Source organism: Aythya marila (genome assembly GCF_965140915.1).
Source record: "Aythya marila genome assembly, chromosome: 5".
Lineage (NCBI taxonomy): Eukaryota > Metazoa > Chordata > Aves > Anseriformes > Anatidae > Aythya > Aythya marila.
In genome coordinates this window covers 39,238,070-39,255,299 of record NC_139046.1, presented here as the reverse complement: position 1 = coordinate 39,255,299, position 17,230 = coordinate 39,238,070, and the positions used below count along the sequence as shown (strand labels likewise).

The following is a 17,230-nucleotide window of genomic DNA, read 5'->3' as shown; positions in this document are numbered from 1 at the left end:
GACAGAACCTCCTGTGTTTCATTTGCTGTCCATTGCCTCCTGTCCTGTCACCCAGCACCACTGAAGAGAGCCTGGATCTGTCTCCCCTTACAGACCAAAGCTGACCTGGTGTCAGGGTGTGGCTCTTTACTGCATTCCATGTCAGCACATCCCCTGTTTTATGTAATGTCAAGATTTTTATATTTTCTGAGGTTTTAAAATCTTTCATTATCCTGGATAACAGAAGACTGATGGTGGAAACATCCTGTTGTGCTTGCCTGGTCTACAAACAGCCTGCCAGGAAGAAAGTGGCTGTAAGGCATGAATAAGTTAGCCATCCCCAATTCAAACAGTACTCTGAAGGGCTTTTTAAACAAACAAATCAGATACAAATCAGATGGGAAATGCTCTTACCCTGACAAGTGACCACAAGCAAATTAGAATTTAATTACTGAGAAAACAATGAAAAATGTGAATGTTAGTCATTCACATAAGGCAAACAAGCGAGAAGTAAATAATCTCACTGTACAAATTCAGTTCCAACCAGCTCTAACAATTTTAATTTATTACTTCTAGTACACTTTTTTCTCTGTGTTGAGAGGAGATCGTCCCAGGAAAAATACTATAAAAGTTGGAGGGTTTTTGACCTACTTGGGCATACTCTTTACTTATGCAACTTGGTGCTTCCTTCAGTCAATAATTATAACCCACTGCTGCTAAAGCAAACCATCATAAGACTAGTTGTTTTTTTCCTGAGATACTGAGATAAAGCAGACAAAAATGTGGCATAGATATAGATTTTTTTTTTTTTTTTTTTTTTTTTTTTTTACCTCTTCTGGTAGTTAGGAAAGCATTTTCTGTGTACCAGGATATTGAAAAATGTTTCAATAAAATACTTGCTTTAAAGTAACATTACTATTGGCAGGAAGCTAGACAGAGGCCTCGGTGAAAACTAACAATATAGACTAATTTTAACTTAGCTAATGAAAAAGCATGGCAGTGTGAGGTTTCTATTTTGGATGTACGTTGTTGGAAAATTAAACTGGTTAGTTATTGTAAAAACAGAAATCTCCTTCGTGTGAAACTTAAATTTCCACTTGATCCCATGTTTTGCCATTGGAGGTAGATAAGGCAGGTATATAAAGCAGTCTTGCTAATCATACAGATTCATCATCAGATATACTAAAGCTTTACTTGGACTTCATTATCATGAGAGTTATAATGATAACAAAATGAATCTTCCCTCCCTCCCCACTACTGTTTTTCTGTACTTTCATCCTTTACATTCACACTTCTTGCATCTATGGTTTGCTGTATGTATTTTAAATCCATTAGGCAACATACACCAACATTAAATCATGCAGGTCCTCTCTGCACATAGAAAGTCAAAGAGATGCCTCTTGCCTAGGTCAAATCACTTTTCCAAGTTCTGAAATCTATCCAGATCACATTCAGGGAAATAGTTAGCACCTAGTGAAAGTACCTGAGATTTACCCAGTCAAGTAGATTTCAATGCAGAGCTTCACTGAGTCATATTAGAGAAAAAATAGCTGTGTAAGTAAAAGATTGTGTCTAATTTGGAGAGATAAACTTGTTGTAGAACATTAAAACAGTAAAATGAGTTGGATTTCTTATGGGAAACTAATTTGGTTTCCAGAAGACACTACAAAGCAAAAGGAAATAAAAGTCAGTGAATTAAGTAAAAATATCTTATTTTGTTTGGGATTACTCATGTTATATATTTCTAATCTATGGAGGTTCAGGAACACGTTGCAAAGTCTCTATTTTGTTCTTATTTCTACAAGTCCCTGCAGAGGTAAACAAAACTGCCAAGTGTAGAGTAGCAGGACTGTGATGAAGGGCATTCTCAGGAAGCTAGCACTAGATTTACAGCAAAAGACCAGTTAGACGGGGGACTTAGCACTCTCATCGCTTGAAAACAGTATAGTTACAAAACTCATACCAGAAACCAGACAGTGAAAACACCTCAGGCCTCAGAAACTTTAAAGCACACGGGTCTAAACTTCTGAAGCCAAACACAAAAGCTTAGCTGAGTCTTACCAAAATAAAAATCTAAAAATATAGAACATATGACATATTTCAGCTCATATTACTTTGTGAGGAAATTCCTCACTGAAGTAATACGTAAGATGACTAGTCATATGTATACCATATGTATCCCAGTTGTCACTCTGAAATAAAAATCATTCAGCTTCATAATGAACAAAATTGTATCTGCATTGAGCCATGCCAAAAGTCTATTTTGCCTAGTATCCTGTCTCTGACAGTAGCCAAAACGCAGGTGACATAAAAAAAAAAAATAAGAACAGGCAAAAAGGTAGCCATACTTTTCTCCCGTGCTCTTCCAGCAACATGATTTGCAATTCAGAACTTTTAAACCACAGATGTTGTTTTCATATTTAACAGTTTGCAAGTGGATTCCTCTCATGAATGTGCATTGCTGATTTTAAAACTCCTGGAAGCAGATAACATCCTGCAGCAAAGAATTAATTACACGTTAGGTGAAGACCCTTTTGTTTACTTGGAATCTCCACCTGTTAGTCTCATTTGATGTCTGCAATATGTGCACTGGAAGAAAAGTGTTTGCTATTTACCCATTTGCCATTTGTTGCAATTTTAGAGGTCTCCATCACAAACCCCTTGATTATTTCTTTTTCAGTTGACAGCATATTAGTCTATATAGTCTTTCTTCATAAAGAGCACATTTCATAATTTTGATCAAACTTACTGTCCCCTTCTGAAACTACAGTTTCCCACCAGATTCAAAATGTGGACATTTAAGCACTGAAATTACAGTAATCTACATATTTGTCTTTTATTTCTGTCCTACTGTTTCCTACCACCATTGGTTGATCACTACTGAGTAGTGAAATGACATTTCCCAAGATCTATTTCAATATCAAGGTCCTACCGAGGTCTTGTATTTAAAGAGTGATGACCTGATCAGAGTTCATTATATATGTGAATTTAGGATTTCTTTTTTTCTTTGTATTTCTTTCTTCCTCAAGTGCAAAACTTAATGTTCTTCATTTTGGATTTCCTTTGCCATTATCCATCAGTCTTCAAATGTTTGCTGCTTTTTTATTTTGGCATTTTCATGAGATAAATTTGCATTGCACTTTCTCAGGTCTTATTCTTTTCTACACTTACTAATTTCATTTCAGGTGCAAGCTTTCCCATCTCCTGCTCACTTTTCCAGTTCATTTATGAGTATATGTGCAGAGTGCAGAGTTGCAAAGCCTTTGCACCCTCATCAATTTTACAGATGACACAAAACAGGGATGAGTCCTTGATACACGTGTGGGACCGTCAAGGGGGATCTTGACAGGCTGGAGAAATGGGCTGACAGGAACATGCAAAGGAAGAGGCATGCAAAGTCCTGCACCTGGGGAAGAACAACCCCAAGCCCCCATGCATGCTGGGTGCAACCCTGCTTTGCAGAAAAGGACCTTGGGGTCCTGGTGGACACCAAGTGGAGCAGGAGCCAGCAATGAGCCCTTGTACCAAAGAAACTTGATGGTATCCTGGGCTGCAATAGGGAAAGTACTACCAGCACGTTGAGGGAGGTGATCTTTCCCCTCTAATCAGCACTGGTCAGGATGCACGTGGAGCACTGTGTCTGGTTCTGGACTCCACAGTAGGAGAGAGACATGGAGCTAGCAGAGGGAGTCCACCAAGGGCCACAGAGGGACTGACATGCCTATAAATCACAACTGCTTGCAGAAGCACAGAAATCCATCTACCTGATAATATTTCTGTGTGGACCTGAAGCTGAGTGTCCTATTTGTCACTAATTTGCTACATGAAGTGTTAGTAGCTTTGTATTTCTGTCTATATGATGTGATCCTATCTGACAACTGGGCCAGGAAGTAAAAGTAGGAGGTATAATAAAGCACTGTGCCTCCAGAAATCTATTTTGGAAATATTTTACATATACGCACGTTATACATATATATATATATATATATATATATATATATATATGTATGTATGTATGTACATAAATGTATGTATATAAAAGGTATGTGTCCTTATATGAAAGTATACACAAAGCCTCTGATTTTTAACTTCACAAGGAAAAAAAAATTGCAGAAAGAAATCATGAATCTTCCATGCAAACATCCTGGCCCAAAAAAATTAGTAAGAAAAATTCTGCAACATTTAATGTCTTCATACAGACTGGGAAAAAGTATTCTAGGCTGACAGTCACTGACAATTATATTATATACAGACTGATGTTTTAATTACATATTGAGAACTGAGTTAACAGATGAAGAGGTATCTGAAGATATTAATATCTGAGTTTTAAACATTAACACAGAATGACCTGAAACAAAGGGCCATTAATGCTAATTTTACAAGAATACTCTGCTCTGGAATATGAATCAGAGTAAATTGGTTTGTACATGAAACATGGTAAGTTATTCCTTTCCAATTCTCCTCTACATTGTAAGTTAAGATGCCTGAAATGAAACCAAACTAAAAATGAATTACTCATCTCTAAATTGCTATTCAGTTAGTTGTAAACATTTACAGCCTAAATCTTTGCTAACACATTTTAGAGCAGAGTTGAGCGGTAGGAGTTTCTGTTTCATGAACAACTCTTTGATGTTTACTTATTTGTTCCACTGGAAAGGAGGGAAAAAATATGACATTTTTATGAGACGGATAAACTGAACAGCATGCTCATTTGCCTGGTCTCCAAGCAAGCAGTGAATTACATGAGTGGCCTGGAACTCTAAAGATCTAAGCGTTTCTGTGGCCTCCACACCACCATCAAAATCCTACTTCATGTGAGGGAAATGGAAAATGCCAGCAATTGAGTCATCAGGGAGAGATGAACCGAGCAGACCAGACTCTTCAGATACTCACTTACTGACAGTTTGCACAGACAACGTAACTTTTATAACCTGAGAAAACTGAATGTGCAGGGGAACTCTAACAAGCTATAACAGTTCCAATACAAGATGCTTTTATTTATGCAAAAATGCCTGAATAATGTTTTATTTTTTACGATGTACTAATGTACATGTAACACCCATGAGTAGACTTTCATCATGATATTTCAGAGGCAACAGGACAGGGCTTCAGAGTCATTTGGATTAATTTCTTCAAGTATCTTGTTCACTTAACATCATCATCTGAAAGCTGTAATTCCTTTAATCCACCAAAATAGTCTAATACTGAACTAGTACATGCTAAAGTTAGTTCTTGTACACACACACAAAATCAGCTGCCATTTCTATATGCAATATTTACTCAAATCTGTAAAAGTATGCTGCTATGAAATTTCTCAACATTTATTAAATTGTTTCACTTTGTCTTTTTGCTTAAATTCAGCTGTTACCTTGTTTTGACATAAGGAACATCTCACAATGGAGAAGTATAGTCCACAACTTCAGAATAAACGTCTCCATCCCGATTCTCGCTACAGCTGAAGTCTTCCCTTCAAGGCTCATTAGAATAAGCAATGCCTGGTTATAACAAACTCAAGCACTAGGGATAGAAGATAATCCCTAAAATGGGTTACGTTTACCTGGAGTTTGCTCACAGACAACCAAATTAGAGGAAAGTAATACATCAGTTCCCTATTGTGATATCACTCTGATCTGTCTTCAAATTTCAGCTTCGCAAACTTTGACACGTAGCATTGTGGGATGGATCTGAAAGTCAGGGAAACCGACTTAGGTACCACTTGCTGTAACAGGATAGCTGCAACTGAAATTGCAGCCTCTCAAGCTAGAATAATGAAAACAGTTCCTCATCTACAGACTCTGCCTTTATGATTCCCGTTCTATCAAGGAAAGGTACATACCACCTTTACAACAACAAGAGAGACCAAAGACTAGACAGAGACAGACAATGTTATGCTGTTCCACCCACCTGGTGGTCCCTCCTCATAAAGCTTTAGGTGAGCTAGAGACAAAAGCATTAGTAAGATTGTATTCAAGTTTCACACAGGGTACTTAGATTTTTACACTCATTAAATATGTATCCTAGCAGACAGTCCAGCAGACTCCCTGCTTTTTATTCATTGCTATAAGCATATACCTCAGTCAGCATTGAAAAATATATGTAAATAAATCAATAGCCAAGATATGACATATGCCACTGGATAGTAGAGATAAAACACAATATGATATTACCAATGACAACTAAAGTATGAGGCGTGCTTCACTATTTTGCAAAGAAAATATATACTTCAATATGCATGTTTTTCCCTAATGAATAGAAAATCAAACATGAAATAAACACTAGGCGTTTTGAACAGCCTACACAGTTCAAGCAAATGCCTAAAATGTGGTCAGATGTGTAATTACAAAGAAATTATTTGAATACAAAGCAGCAATAACATTTACAAATATATACGTGTTCATTTAAATGTTTGTCATGATACAGAGCAAGCTGCACTGAGCATTAGCATTTCGAAAAGAAAAGGTGAATTCACTGGTGAATCTGGTAAACTGAAGATATAACCTGAAGCTTTGGGAGTACTAGATACAGTGGATCACAATGTTCTTGTCTAAATTGAATGGCAATTCTCATTTTCTAAAACTGCTGCATAAAGCAAGTGTATACACTAAAACATTATTCAGTACTATTCTATATGTGTTCAAAACTTTGCTGATTATGCTTATTTTTCAGAAGACTCTTTATGCATGGAGAAGATGACCTTGAGCACCTGATTCCAGAAAATACAACATGCTGACTTCCTGAAAGAAGAATGCCTCCTGATATTTCTTAAGATCCCTGAAAAGTTTCAAACAAACTTAGATGCAAAATATTCTAAGGTTACCTTTTCTTCTTTGACAACAAAGCAAATCACTTACTTTCTCTCAGTTTAAGTAAAATCTTACATGAAAACCTTTCACACAGAAAATTCCACAACTGACATTTCAAATAGATGAGTTATTCCTCAAAACTTTACATAAGCAGTTTAAGAACCTTCTCCCCCATGATCTCAAAACTTCAAGTAGACAGTCAAAGGTTTAAAGGCATTTTAAGCACATTCATTTTTGTAAAAAATCTTACTTATTAAACTCATCAAATGAAAAATCCAAAACAATGTTATCAAACAATTTAAAAGTAATTACAGAAGAGAAGCCGGAAAACTTGAGAGTTATCTATGTGCCTTGAGGAATCCATTATCTTTAAATTGAGTCAATTCATTAAATTTCTGAATAGTGAGAGTTTCTTATTCTTGTCTTTCTCTTTGGTAACGTTTGGTCCCACCCCTTTCAAATTCTCTTTTACTGAAGCCTTTCTTTTCTCTTCCATTATTTCCCATGCAGCTTTCTGCTCTAACCACCAGGTGCCAGAAGAGCATCTCCTCACCACAGCTGCTTTCTTTTTAGCTATTTATTTATTGATTTCCACAAATGTATTGATGCAGCTTTACAGTCTTTTTTTTTTTTTTTTTTTTTTTTTTGGGGGGGGGGGGAGGCGCTACAGTCCTAAGAGGCAGCAAACGTTCACACATTTTTTTCCCCTAATAGAAATAATCAAGAGCATCTTACAAACCATGTCATTTCTTCTGTCTTGAACTGGTATTTAAAGTATAAGTTTTACACAGAAGAATTAGATTTGGTAGAAATATAGAAACTTTTTTAACATGTTAAATGAGTACAATGTTTTAAGCACTTAAATCATGGCTTACATGTTTTTTTACAAGGTGATTGGTCAGTGAAAGCCCAAAGCTTAGGTTTATAAAGAACTGACAGAAAGACTTAAACTTTCTCAGAACCAATTTGAACAAGTTTAATATTTAAGCATCTCACTGTAACTAAGAAATTAAAATTGACTTATTTAGGGATAAGGGCTTGTCTAAAACTATACTGAATATAGTTTTTCATGTTGTTCTAACTCTTCTTCCCTCACCCCATTCCATCTACTCTTGCCTTTCCTCCTTTATTTACTTCCCATTTGACCTGAACTCTTTTACAGCCTTGTAATTCAATATATCGATGGAAATCAATTCCCCAGCCTAAGAAATAAGCAGACATCCCTCATGTCTACTGAATGATTTTTAGACTTTCAGGAGAAGGAAGAAACATGTAAACCTAAGATTTAAAATGATCATTTTCTGCACCTTAAAGATTCTGTTAGAGTGAAAATAAGGAGATGTGGAGAAGGGAGACAGCTGGAAAGGAACACATAGAGAAACAAGTTCCAAACACATCATTAGTTAAGCATTTAAACACTGTCTGAGTACTGAGATAATACCTGTGCTGTTCCTGAAGACATAGCTGTTAACTTACTACAGAAAACAAAGTAACTACACAACAGTTATTGAATTCCCTGGGAGTAACAGAACGATACCCACAGAAAAGCAGGCCTCCCAAAGGAAAAACCAGCAACCCCCCTGATTCTGTTACGTAAACGAAGAAAAGAGCTTCTACTCTTTCTGGCTGCAAATCAATATAAAGCACTATTCAAAAATAGTCACCTGAGTAACTATCTACTTGATCATTCCCCTCCTGTCGCAGGTGAGGTTACAGCAATAGTTCATTTACTTGATAACAGAAATTAAGTTTCACTTGTGATTTTCATCCTCACAGGAAGGCACCATTAGATGTACTGTTGTTGGGGACATTCAACATGATTTCTTTCTCAATATATGTCCTATTACATATATATTAAATAACAATCTATTTCAGGATCATGTTCACAAGTGCAATATGGCAAATAAATTACGCCTTATCAAAAATACGAGGAACAAATTTATTAAAGCATTTCTTTAATGAGTAACAAACTCTCTCTATCCACTTCATTCAGAAAAAAGTTAAAATACGTAACGTTTATTCTAGACTGTAGATGTCACACCTTCTCAATCACCTATAGTGATTGAGAACACCTTCTCAATCACTATATAGTATATATACTATAAGCATGCATTATAATTTTAATTATATTTATTATAGTATTTATTATCATAATAATAAATATATTATAATAAATATTTATAATAAATAATTATATTTATTATTTTTATTTATTATTTAATAAATATTTATGTTTGTATGTTTAGATATTATAATAAATAATTATAAATTTATTATAATATTTATAATTATATTTATTATGCTTATATTATAAGCATATATATATATAAGCATGCATTGAGAATGCATGTGTACATGTACATTTATTCGAACATGGATGGATGTGGGTATAGGAACATAATGTGTTCACACCCCCACAGGAACACTGCTTCCCTGATATATTCTCAGAAACCTATGAGTTTAGAGCAGTAGACAGACATTAAAATATGGATGTGTACAAAATGATGAAACGTACAATAAATAGGTGTGGTGGCTTGTTTTTTCTTTTTCAGATAAGAGTACGTGTCTGTGCCATAGCAGAGAGGGCGAACTTGGGAAGGATGTTATCAGATGTAACTAACAAAGCCTCAGAACAGTTCTGAATCCAGGTTCATATTTTCAGAAAGCTTCAAGGTGTCCAGATTCAGGATTTCATTTGGACTGGTATGTAAATCAGTGCTGTACAAATGGTGCTGCAAATAGAACCTTGATCATGTGAACAATGAGACAGGAGAATGAGATCTGATACAAGGAAGTGAATTCAAGAAAAATCAGAGGCATTTGTCTTACACAAAGGGCCTCATATATTTTGAAACAGAACAAGGGAAATAAAATACAAGGTCATTCTCTTGTGCTGTACACAACTGTTCTTTCACTGTGTTTCAGTTAAATAACAATAAACATCTCATAAAATTCTGTGACCATTCTGGGCCTTCACAATGCCACATTGGTAGGACCCATCGCGGTGCCTGCATTTCAAAGTAAAAACTACAGTAAAAGAAAAGAATTCACAGAACTTGCCTTCATTATATTCAGTTAACAGATTAATCTCTTCAATAGGAAAATGTAGTTTAAAATCAAGTTTCTACTTTGAGTGGACCAATGCGGTTCTGTATATAAATTCTGTATATAAATTCAAAATGTTATCTACAGCTACACAGATGTGTGTATTCAGATATGGCTTTGTATAATGTGAAACATGTCCTTTTTAGGCATCTGCTGTAATATGCATCCAGACTCAAAACCAACAGGTCTCCTAAAACTGCTGTATTTAAATAAACATGGAAAAAAAGCAGAAATTTTCGCTGAAAAAGTGAGTCACACTTCTTCTCCCCCTTTACCCTGTAATAATATAATGCCCCGTGCATAGAGAGGCAAAGATGTTTTATCACATGACCTTAGGCACAATTTCCATCCTGTGTTATTATTTGCAGATTTAAACATGGGAAACCAGTATTCTTTTCCATTCTTCTCTCATATATAATGTTAATAACCTCTAAACAGAAAAGGGATTTAATTTGGCTTGAAAAATAGGTCAGGATTCTTATCCGAGTTCTACAGATGGGTAAACTGAAGTGTGGAAAGGTCAACACTCGTGTTTCCTGAAGTCATTCCAGAAGATAGCATAATAAAAGCTGGAAATGGAACTCAGGCATTTTACCAACAAATCAGCAGCATTAATAGATGTAAGTCTTGTTACTCCCATCTCCAAAGGCACAGTAGGAATGAAAGTATCAGCCAAGATGGGAAGAGAAAAGTTCCTTTCTCATAAGCCCTGTATGTCCTCTAGTAGGCAGGAAGAAGAGACTGATTCCTCTTCACTGCCTGCAGCCCTCTGGTACCACACTGTTCAACAGACCTGCAGTTTGAAAAGCGAGTACCTCTCATACTGAGAAACATACCCATATAACAAGATTTTTCATTTAATATAGTCAAATCCCAAATTTTCTATTAAAAATATATATATGAGGCAAAGGCTTGCCTTTATTTTATTTTATTTTAATTATTTTTTAATAAATTTATGATAAAACCAACATTAAGATCACCTGTTAGAACTTCCTTCAGTATACTGACATCAAGCATTATGTCTGTTGCAGAGACAAATATAAATTGTTTGAGGCAACAACAGAAGCCCATGTTAAAGACGGATATGAAAGCTTATCTCTCATCTCTTTGTTCAGATCATTATGCCTCTCTTTCTGTCATATAAGCTGGTTATTCTCTGCATTTACGTCACAACCATAAAGTGATTTTCTTGCTGGGAACCCAGAGCATAGGGGACCAAGGCTTTAATATATGAAAGACTTGGGAGTAAATCTCTGCCATTTTTTATGTCATTTGCAACTGACTTAGATACTTTCTGTTTAATAAGAGTTTTCTTAGTCACCTCCTGGTTTCCTTATTTACCCTGAAACACAAATTGTGCTTACAGCTTATACAATTGTGTGTATATATATATATAAAAATTATATATATATATGAAGTGGCTCCATGTGGACAACAAGAAACAAGATGTCATCAAAGATTTAAGTATGATGAATAAGACAGACAATGAGAGAACAGGGTTAGTTATTTTATGTCAGATAAAAAAAAATGAATTAGCAAGAAAGCATGTAACAAAAAAGAGCACTAAATGGATTAATATTTCAACTTGATTTTCTTTCTACATTTTCTCTGACCAGAATGACAAATACTTCTCTCATCATTTTTACCATTTTTGCTCCGCTTAAGCAAAAGATGAAGTACTCTCAGTTTTATATGAGAACTAATTTGATGGCTAAATGCACATTTTAATAAGGATCACAGGATGTGAAGTTCTTATCTTCTATATCTCCTCAACATGGAGATTGTTCTTCAAACATAAGTAGTTTTATGAGCATGAGAACTCATCTCTAAACTCCCCTTCTTGGACATCGCAGGTTGCAAGCTCTTATCAATCATACGCAGCAGCTAAGATTCACTGTATGTGGATTCTATGTGATCCAATACCATAGATGAGTTCACTCATTATAGACATGTATTTGTCTCCTCTACGTGGCTAGGTATTCTCACATTTATTAACAGCTGACACATCCACCCTTCTATCAGATCTAATGCTTCAGAAATGGGAGAAATTACTCTAAGAATTATGAGGAAAAAAAGGAAAAAGAAGCTTTTACTGAAAACAGAAGAATTGAATTTTAGGACCAGAGGAGTATGCACAGAAATGTCTCGAGTATACAGTAAAGATTTCCATGGAATAAACCGGTAACTATAAATTAAAATACCCTCCTTCCAGTCTACCAGGATGTAAATACTATAATCTACTACAGTCTTGCTGGATTTTTAGACTGACAAACTTCAAAGAAGTTCCAGTTTCTCTAGAGACCCATGGAAGCAGTTTGTGTTAATTACAGAGAGACAGTTGACGGTACAGTGACTTGCACTATGGAAACAGAGGAATTAAAGGTTAAGAAAACAATAATAAGGTGTGCCAAAATCTCGTAATACCATCCTTTAATTCAAAATTTGCAACTCAAGATTTGGGGATATTTACTGGTAATTTTTAAATGTTGGGAGTGACAATACTATGGCTACACAAGATGTTATCAAAGGCATTAAAAAAATCTGGTGAGGAGTTGTATTTGTTCATTAACTTCTTTCAGTTCTAATATTCCTAACAGGCCTAGTCAGTTCCACACACGTGTTCCTTGTTATGTCCATTTGCTTTTCAGTTGGTTTCCCACATACCAGGCCAGACTACGAGCCTCAGGAGGGAGTTAGCTGCTTCTCCAAGCTGCTCTGAGTCACTGTGATGTCTGCCGCGTAGGCCAAATTAAGCCTGAATTTCTTGCTTCCAGTAGGCAGCAAGAACAATGAGGAAAAACATGGCAAGGAGGTGAGAAAAGATCAAAAAGCCAGTAATCCTCTCACACAATATCTCTACCTTCCTGTCATAGCTGTCATATTGCATGGTGATGGAGGAAGTAAATCAAAGACTTAGAACAGAATTGTGAGAAAGATCACAGTATTCAGCTTGCAAGTTTTCAAACAGCCTTACTTCAAACACTAATTTCTCATGACAAATGAAAAAGCTATGCTACCTCATAAAATAAGTATGGATTCTTGTACCTCGTTAGAAGTACTAAGGCATATGTCCACAGATTTCTTCTCCTTGGACGTAATCACAGTTATGACAGCTTTATTTTGGGTTAAAACCCCAAATGAATTTACCTAATAATTCTGCCTACTACTACTGTTCGTATACAGGTTCCTATTGTTTCAGTGGATGGAACTCCTAATCACTGAAATTAAAACACTAAGATAAACTGTTGACTGAAAGTTAAAGCAAGTTATTTTAGCATTGTTCTATGGCACCAATAATAATCTGTTCAGGAAAACTAATGGAGGAAGATCTCTGCCATGGAAAATTTTTGACTGATTCTGAAATCAAGAACTCTTCATTTGATCAGAGCCGTCAGAACAAGATACTGTGGTAACAGATGGGGTTTTAGGTTACAGGTTGAGAACAGTCTAAGTTCATCAATAATCTGCTTTGGATCATACTTTAAAGAAACACTTTGAGGACAAGGAGCTCGTTTGGTACCATTAGCAGGGAGGGAATTTTGGATGGGACGGGGCATGAAGGGAAATGTCACTATACACGTGTACTTTATTTGCAGATACTTTGCAGAGACTGTAGAAGTAATCCTGTACCAAAACTTCCATTTAATGGAAAAAAAAGGACAACAACCTAGCAGTAAGACCAACTTTGAATACAAACTCTTTTTTTTTTTTAATTACACCTGTGCTGGTCTCATAAACAGTGCTATCCTTCACCTGCAGAAGATTGTATATACACATTCCTGTGTATAATGCTTTAAGGCATTATAATGTACATCACCCGAATACTCAGAGAAGCCAGCTGTTGTAACTGACCCATCATATGCAACTTCTAAGTGTTTCCAGTGTCCTTGCTGCCATCACTGCTTTCTTGGCATCCAGGAGTATTAACAGAGATGAAAGAAATACAAACCAGTTAATACCTATAATGCTGCTACACTCTTAAAACATAGTCTTTGCCTATTTCCTTTAAAAGCACAGCTTCTGTCTCATCCTAGCTGGATCACCAGCGATTTGTTTTCATTCAGATCCCTCTCTGCCAGACATTGGAGTGACTAATGAACTGAAAAGTCTGGTCTGTATAAAAACTTGACTTAGCAAACCAACCATCAGCATGTTGATGACACTGCCACCCAAAATATCACAGTAACAAAAGAGTAACAATTTACATGGGCTCTAAGCCAGTCTGTCCTTTCTATTCAAATTTCAGGAAAGCATGACCTAATTTCTCTGCAAGTAGTAGAATCTGGAGCTTTTGTTAATTCAGTTTCCTTTTTTCTTACAGCATGTGTTTTTGCCACAGATGATTATAGTCATTAGAAGAAAAAATATTTATCTGGGGAAAATTAAATACAGAAAGCACATAGCCTATAATAAGAATCTAAGCGTAACAGAAAGAGACTGTGGTGTTGTCAAAAGTTGAATACCTGTATTTGCACAAAAAAAACCCTGTGCTGGTCATCTAGTGATAGACACACACCTCAGAGCAATCAGAGGCAATGTAAAATACATTAAAACCATGTTGATCCTGCCAAAACCTGGGGGAAAAAAGTTTTCTTAATCTTAAACAGCTTTTCACCTTCATTAACATCCCCTCTTTATCACAAAACAAGGTAGAGAGAGCTCAGGAAATAGAGAGGAAAAAAGCAGTACATTGAACAATATAAAGAAGTAGGTTCAGGACTCCTACTTATTCTTTCTCTTGATACAAGGCCAGGTAGATATTCACTAGAATTGGAAATAAATGTACACCATCACCATGCACACCTTCTCACAGCAAGGCAGTAGAAAAGCAGTTTTTAAATTCCACTTAATCCTTTTGATATGGTATTTTCTAAAATCTTGAGCTGCATGAAGCACAAGTGGTCTTTCATTTCAGTATTTCTGACAATTCCATGGTTCAGAACTGACTTCTGAGTAACAAGGACATCCTATTTTATACTTAAGAATACAAATTTGGTTGTGGCACCTGTAATACTCACTCTTTCCTTATAAATATGTGATATAAGTATTTATATAACAAAAGGCTTTTTTTTTTTTAAGTTAAAAAAAAACAAACCTTTAAAGTATCTTTTTGTGGAATATTTATCTGATGGCTAGTTAGCATCGCACTTCAGACATGCCCCCTTACACATTTGTATATGAGAATACACATGGCTAGCTATACACATGCTCTGAGTGGATATTAACATTCCTCTGTTTACACACAAGTTGCAAAAGTGACAATGATTACTTTTATTCTGGACTTAACAGTGTGACACTACAGAGAACTGCGCACATCAGACTAGACTCTGGCAGGGTCACTGCCAGAGCCAATGGGTAAGGTTGGCAAGTCACCATTAGCTCAGTACTGTCACTTAACAGATAAGAAAATATTGTGACTTATCACTGTCTCTATCTCAAACAACAAAAATGTCAGAAATTAATTTCTGCAAATGCTTCATCTCTTTGTTTTACCTGCTTCTGTGTACTTCAATCCTACTTTTACTTCTTCATGATTTGCTTTCGGTGGTGGCCAGACAGTCTGGAGTCTCCCTGGAGTCTTGTCATCTTGCTCTGAGGGGCTCAGATCAGGCTGTTAAAATTATGAAAAAATAAAAAATTAAAGTCAGCAGTATCAATTGATTCCAAAACAGCAACCACCATCCCCAGCTCTACATATGTACTCAAGAATGGCTATCTGTCTCATTCCAGTGATCCAAAAAGTGCTCAGTTATTTGGAAGGGACACAAAGAAATCAGTATGGAAAAATAATTTTGAGGAGAAAAATACCCTAATGCACATGATCTATGATGATTGTGTTGAAACTGTTCATATCAGCATGGAAGGCTGTCTACGCTTTGGTGAACCAGGAGGTCAGGAAGCTTCTTTTTCCCTGTACCTATTTTTTTTCCAAGAACGAAAAGCCCCATCTGCACTTCTCCTACAAGTACACATTAGTGGGATTCACCTAAGACATCATTTGACAATATAATTTTCTGGAAGCGGAGCTGGTTTAAGAAATTCCAGCCACACCCCTGGCAGCTTGCTCAGTCCACATAGTATGTAACGCTGCCACATCAAAGTGCTGCTGCAGCTGGTTATGGGACTGCGCTGTCAATTGGAATGGTGAAATAATCCTTTAAAGGAGGGGTGGGGGGAGATAAACAAGAACATTTTAGTTCACTTTTTTGGTTGGTTGGTTGGTTTTTACAACTCTAACATTTCTGTAATTTGATTTACAATATACAATCAATGGCATAGACACAACTGCAACAGCAGAACACTACCTGAAAGTGGCTCCATAAAAGGCCTATTTGGGCAAGGAAAAAGGAAAGGCAAGACCTTTTGCACTGGCTTTGCTCTGGGAAAATGTACCTGTGTACTAGACCAGACGCTGAGCAGACATTTCTAAAAGCCACTCACACTGGCTCCTGTGCTTCCTCCCTCACCAGGCATGAGTACAGCCTCCCGAATCGGGTTGCTGTGAGGCACACAGACGCTTGCGCCAGCACAGCCCAGGGAATGGCGTAAGCAGGAACCAGCAACCCAGGAATGGGAAGGGCACACCGACAGCATTTTCTGTACATGCCAGGGCCAATGAGTGCCTCTTTTCTCCTCCTCCCCGCAGGTAATTTACTTAAAACTGGTAGTAGCAGTCTGCCCAGTTGTCAGTCATCTTTTATGAGCATTTTAATTATACATAAGAATAAAAATTTTAAGAGAGTACAACCAACGCAGCAAATTAACTTATGTAGCTTCAGGTTTAGGGTCAGATCCTGCAAATTTAATCATTCAGGTAATTCCCCTGTTAGCCAACGAGAACAATCTTCTGGACTGATACTATCTGCCAGAGACGTAGCTGAAAGAGTTTTTGGTTGGGGGGCATAGGGACAGTTACTCATTTTGTTAAAGTCTAAATTGCACTCAAATTCATTTATCGTTGTGGTTTTTATAAATAGCAAAGATTTTTTTCATTTCTTAAAAATTTACATCAGCAAATATACATACGCATAGGAATATTAACCTTGCAAATATTTGATTTAACCCTAACTTAAGTGGTCTAATTAGAAGCACTTGGTTATACTTGCATAAGGTTAAATACTTCTCCATATTTGCAAAGCCGAAATATGTAAGTAAATAAGAAAAAAATACTATAAAATTCTATTTAAATTTAAATTTTACAGAGCTTCCAGCTCTGAAGGATCTGCAGTTGTTTCTTTTTTGGGAGGCTGTGTGAATACATTTGCCTTGGACAAATCAAACTGAAGATCATCCACAACTTCTTGTATCAGGTCTTATCCTAGAATTATTCCTAAAGGCAAAAT

General features: G+C 36.3%; 1 protein-coding gene across 1 annotated transcript in view; it reads right to left on the bottom strand.

Moving 5' to 3' along the window:
• LOC309878616 (formin-like) overlaps nucleotides 1-17,230 on the bottom strand; it is a gene marked incomplete at its 5' end in the record, with an annotated part of 183,966 nt that overhangs the window by 129,042 nt on the left and 37,694 nt on the right. The window contains one exon of the mRNA XM_082761365.1: nucleotides 15,381-15,498. Coding sequence (XP_082617491.1) covers nucleotides 15,381-15,498 — 118 coding nt within the window. The remainder of the gene's footprint in view (nucleotides 1-15,380; nucleotides 15,499-17,230) is intronic.